Source organism: Natrix helvetica (genome assembly GCF_964273705.1).
Source record: "Natrix helvetica genome assembly, chromosome: 4".
NCBI lineage: Eukaryota > Metazoa > Chordata > Lepidosauria > Squamata > Natricidae > Natrix > Natrix helvetica.
The window spans coordinates 71268249-71274248 of record NC_138550.1 but is presented as its reverse complement, the minus strand read 5'-3'; the positions used below and the strand labels follow the sequence as shown (position 1 = coordinate 71274248).

General features: G+C 43.4%; 1 protein-coding gene across 2 annotated transcripts in view; it reads right to left on the bottom strand.

Moving 5' to 3' along the window:
• Positions 1-3731: 3731 nt before the first annotated feature.
• The window catches only part of APBB3 (amyloid beta precursor protein binding family B member 3), a 65940-nt gene continuing 63671 nt past the window's right edge, over positions 3732-6000 (bottom strand). For both annotated transcript variants that reach the window (XM_081950068.1, XM_081950067.1), the window contains one exon: positions 3732-5319. In XM_081950068.1, coding sequence (XP_081806194.1) covers positions 5092-5319 — 228 coding nt within the window. In that variant the 3' untranslated portion in view covers positions 3732-5091. The remainder of the gene's footprint in view (positions 5320-6000) is intronic.

The window sequence follows — 6000 nt, the reverse complement described above, 5'->3', positions numbered from 1 at the left end:
AAGGTTAAAACCTCAATAACATTAATAGTTTAAAAACTAAAATTAACAATTAAAAATGACCTAGGGGTGGATAAGTTGTCGAGTTATGCCAGGCCGGCTAGCCGAAACAGGTGGGTCTTCAGTTTACTGCGGAAGGAGCGGAGATGGGTTGTTGTTCTAATGTCTGGGGGGAGGTCGTTCCAAAGGGTAGGGCCCGCCACAGAGAAGGACCTACTCCTGGGCACCGCCCTCTGACAATCTCTAGAGGACGGCACCCGGAGGAGACCCTCTCTGTGTGAGCGAATGGGCCGCAGGGATGTATGGGGCAGGACACGATCCCGCAGGTAACTAGGCCCTATGCCATGGAGCGCTTTGAAGATGGTAACTAACACCTTGAAGCGCACCCGGTAGGCCACAGGAAGCCAGTGCAGCTCGCGCAGGAGCGGTGTTATATGGGAGAACCTCGATCTCCCCATAATTACCCGCGCGGCTGCATTCTGGACCAACTGCAGCCTCCGGGTGCACCTCAAGGGGAGCCCCATGTAGAGATCATTACAGTAGTCCAGGCGAGACGTCACCAGCGCGTGAGTGACTGTGTGCAAGGCCTCCCGGTCCAAAAGGGGTCGCAATTGGCGCACCAGGCGAACCTGGTGGAACGTCCCCCTCGCCACGGCTGCCACATGATCTTCCATAGCCAGCCGGGCATCAAGGAGGACACCCAAATTGCGTGCCCGTTCCACCGGGGCTAATTGTTCATCCCCGATGGCCAGTGATGGAATGTGCTGGTTGTACCGGGGTGCCGGAATCCACAGCCACTCTGTCTTGGAGGGGTTGAGCCTAAGCCTGTTGTCACCCATCCAGACCCGCACGGCTTCCAGACAATGGGACATCACTTCAACAGCCTCGTTGGGGTGGTTTGGGGTGGAAATATACAGCTGAGTGTCATCAGCGTACAGATGATATCTCACCCCAAAACCACGGATGATCTCGCCCAGCGGTTTCATATATGTGTTGAACAGGAGAGGCGAGAGGATCGACCCCTGTGGGACCCCACAAGTAAGGGGCCTCGGGGTCGACCTCTGCTCCCCTGTCAACACACATTGCGTCTGGCCAGAGAGGTAGGAGCGGAACCACCGCAATACGGTGCCCCCGATCCCCAACCCCTCCAGACGGCGCAATAGGATACCATGGTCGATGGTATCGAAAGCCGCCGAGAGGTCAAATAGGACAAGGATGGAGGAACAACCCCCATCCTTTGCCCTCCAGAGATCATCCACCAATGCCCCCGTGCCTCACACCCTCCTTACCTAACAGTGATGGTCACAGTAGGCAATTCCATCTATGGAACAACTGCTTTGTGGGTGCTGCTCCAGCCACTGCCTCCAGCAACCATGGCCACTTTTGCTGCTGATTGCAGCTGTAAAAGCAGCAGGAGGCCAAGAGAAACACCCCATGCAAACACCTCGCGTCTTGCACTGGCCTTTCCGAAGGGTACTGTAGCAGCAGCTATCCACAATTTTTTTACTGTTATTTCATCCTGACTCACTTGGCCTAGTATGGTGTTAAAAGTTAACATTTCAGAAATGTTACTGTAGCTGCGGAAGTCTCCTTGTGCAATGCTTTGCCACAGCTTCAGAGCAAACCTCTGCCTTCCCTGCACTGGATTGCAAGACTGGAGGCTCCAAAGCCATGGAGGAAGCATTTTTGGGTTTGCATCTGTGCAAGGTTACTCTTTCAAAGAATGATCTGCATGGATGTGCGGGGGTGGGTGGGGTGGGATTTTCCTGCACATCATCCCTTCCTCCACAGCTATGGTAGCATCTTAGTGTTCTAGATTGTCCCAGCTTCTGACTGACCATAAATGGCCATCATCCCTGCTGCTATTCAGGAGAGCTTTCTTCGGATAAGTGAGGAAATTATGGTTTGAAAGCACCTCTCCTTTCTCTACCACTCTCCAGGGAGGCTTAGAGCCTCCCAGCAAGCAGTTGCCCGCTGCATTTCACAGAGCCCAGTGGAGCACCACTATTTTCCAGCCATTCTCATCACAACATCAACTGGAAGTTCAGCTTCTCAAGATTCTTGAGTTGTTTCCTCCTTTAAGATTTTCTTCCATGGAATTCTTTCAAGCTCTAAGTTTGTTAAAATCAGTTCTTTTAAAGTTTAAGATACTGATTTGATTGTATTCTATTACTTATGGCTGCATTATACTGAGTGATATGACACAGTCACTCTCCCACAAAGTTTCTGCAACTTCAACCCCCTTTATCATTTCTCCTCTTTTAGTAAGAATTTGATCCAGTATAGCTCTCCCTCTACTTTCCTCCTCAACCTTTTGGATGACAGGTAGAGTTGACAGCTAGGTTATTTGATTGTTACACATCAGAAATAAAATTATTGCTTTTTAAAAATGATGCTTCTTTGGGTTATATGTCAATTGTGAGAAATGCCTCTGAGGAGGGAACTATGGTAATTATAAGTCTGTTGGCATAATATTTGTCCTGAATAAAATCGTGAAATTATTATTAAAGACTACTATTAAGCACAATCTTGTATCATTATGTATAGTTGAGGCCTAGAATCAAAATTACATGAAGTATTAATATTGCTTTATAAAGCCTTAGTAATACCACACCTGGAATACTGCAACCAATTTTGCTCACCACACTACAAAAAAGATGTTGAGACATTGGAAAAAGTCCAGAGAAGAGCAACTAAGATGATCAAAGGCCTGGAGACTTATCAGAGAAGCAGCCTGGAATTAAGGAGAAACTTCCTAACAGTGAAGACAATTAACTAGTGGAACAGCTTGCCTTCAGAAGTCATGGGCGCTTCATCACTGGAGAGTTTTAAGAAGAGACTGGACAGCAGGGGTGGGTTCCTGCCAGTTCTAACCTCTTCTATATAAGAGGTTCCACAAATCTACAGTGCCGTTTAGAACCGGTTCCAGCTCCCTCCCCCGTCCATCCGCACATCAAGATGAAGAGCGAGAGAAGGAATTCTGGGTGTTGAAGTCCACAAGTCTTAAAGCTGTCAAGTTTGAACACCCCCGGGTTTTTTTTCTAAAGGGTCTTGTAACTTGACAGCTTTAAGACTTGCGTGCTTCAAATGCCAGAGTTCCTGAGCCAACATTTTGGTTGCTAAGCAAGAGCGTTGTTAAGTTTCACCACATTTAACAAGTTGGCCATGCCCACCCAGTCACATGGCTGGCAAGCCACTCCCACTCAGTCACATGGCCGGCAAGCCATTCCCACCTGGCCAGCAAGCCACTCCCACAAAGCAGGCCATACTGCTAGAAGAGGTTCTAAAACAATTTGAAACCCACCACTGCTGGACAGCCACTTGTCTGAAATGGTATAGGATCTCCCATTTATCTGAAATGGTATAAGGTCTCCTGCTAGAGCAGTGAGCTGAACTAGAAGACCTCCAAGGTCCCTTCCAGCTCTATTCTATTCTAATAACTGTTGGATAAAAGTCAGCAAAAACTGGCTCATTTACACTACATATCTGTGATGGCGAACCTATGGCATGCATGCCAGAGGCAACATGCAGAGCCCTCTCTGTGGGCATGCGCACCGTTGCCCCAGCTCAACCAGCTGGTCATCAGGTTTCTGCACCTGGCATGTGCATGTGCGCGCATTCTGGTTTGGGCACTCTGTGCCTAAAAGGTTCGCCATCACTGTTATATATATTCAACCACTCATTTGAGCACCAGTAGAATTGTCAGGAGACAGAAACCAAACATAAAGCAAATATAGCTTTAATATATATTAGTACTTTATTTGACCAATGTAGATAGATAAAAAGTATCACTGAGGTAGACTTGAGTCTATCTTCATCCAGAATTACTTATTAAAAGAAAGAAAAGGAGTTATATCAAGAATGAAATGGAAACGTAAAATGTAATGCATTTGGAGATCCATCCTTCTTCCTACCAGTGTCCTCTATCCATTATATAGATCCCATAAGTAAGTAATCTAGTAGTCATTTTCACAATGCTAGTGCAACAGGCATTCAATATTACATCTTTTGAAAAAGAAATCTTCCTTCTTATTATTTTTCTCTTGTAAGAATCATCAATGTTGGCTCATCAAATGATGATCTGAGTCTCGATGATGCTTCCAAGACTGGTAGAAGGGCCATGTTATAAATAACTGTCAAGTATGCAAGAACTATGCATGCATAGTTTCCTACAAACATTTTGTTAGAAAGCACTGGGATTACGTGCATCATTTGATCTGCTTATTATGGTCAGGTACTTGTTTCAGAAGAGTTGTTTCCTAGTATCTGCATGACTGGCAACACTACTTATTGATGATGTTCAAATGTTAAAAGGAATGCAGATTTAATCAAATTTTTAAAAAATATTCAGAAGGGGAATTATACAAACTAGTACAGTGAGAACTATGCTTGGATCGATAAAGTATACTAATTCGTATATTAATTATTGAATGAAAATATTGAGATTCGTGGTCCAAACACATTTGAGTGGCATTAGCTTGGAGAATATTGATGTCAATTATTTATTACTTTTCCAGAAATAACTTCAGATCAAGAATTTATATTAATCCAAGCATGTACCTAGAGATTCAGCAGTTTTTTCTTCTCTTGAGCCTATTTTCCAGTGTCACATTCCAAGAGTTCAAACTACAACTAGAAAAAAAACCATGTTCATGTCCGTAGCTTCAACTATAAAAAATAATGTGTTGTTACTGAATGAAGATGAATTGGCTGCTTTGCTCCTACTTATCAATCCCTGGGCAATTGGAGCAAGACTTTAACTTTATGCAGTGATTATGATGTTGCTTGCTCTTAGTAGCAAGCAGCACCTTCAAATGTTTTTGTGCAGCATTGCTTCTCCCTTGCCCCCCCTCCCCCACAAGCTTGCCTCTCCCACAGAGTTTTTATGTAGCAAAGAACTGCAATAAATATGCATAGCATGTCCAGAATCTGTCAGGATCCTTCTTTAGGATCCAGTCTTGTTTGGCTGTATTGGTTTTTCGCTTCAGTGAAAGAGTTTCACAAACAAAATTATGCTAGTTACATTCATAGCCTGGACATCAGAGGACAGTGCTCTTAAGGTTCATCTGGGGCCCACCAGACTTTGTTTTCATCTTAGGAAGTGTGTAGTATGGAATGTTTTTGGCGGAAGGTTTCAAAGAAAGAGAACAATCCCCTCTTGCACGTTGTAGCCCCACTGCTGGTTTTCTGCAAGGAGGGTCCTGTGATGGGAAATGAACAAGCGGGTGAATCAAGCGACATTGTCCTTTTCAGCTTCATAATGGAGTGTGAACTCCTTTTTGTTCTCATTCGTGATGCCACTAAGCATTTTTGATACTGGACCTATCAAAGAAACACATAAATTGCAGTGAATTTAGAGACTACATAACCAGTCAAGATTTACAAAAACCTAAATTAGCATGTGTTTTTTGTCCTAAAAATCTCCTTGCTATCATATTAATGGCAAAGACTCATTCAATTTCCTGTTGACTAAAAGATAAAATGGCAATATTTTACCATTGCTTTAATCTGTAATGTCTTTCTTCCTTACTTCTCAAACTAGACTACAAACCTAAGATTCCTTGTTGTCTCCCATTCCAGTGTGACTAGGTTCAATCTTGCTTAGCTTTGTCAAGTTCAGTCAAGATGCTGTAAGAACATACAATCCAGTAAGTTATTTGGAGAAACCTGAATATGTAAAATATTATGGTTTAATCTGAAAATACTCATTCAAAATTCTGCAGCTGCAATTGGCCAGATATTTTATAATTCTCCTATATAGTGATTAAAACTAAGTTCAATTATTTGGTGATATTCTGATTTTCTGGCTAGATCCTAATTATCAGATATAATGCATAGCAATATTATACCAAATGATCTCCACAAAAAGATTGATTTCACTGATTCTTAGGATGCTCCATTATGTTTAATTAAGGTCTGACTTTTTTCTTTTTCCTAGAGCTAGGCTGTAGGAAATGGTTCTGGCAGAATGGTTTAGAAGTCCTCACTTAAATAGAATAAAAT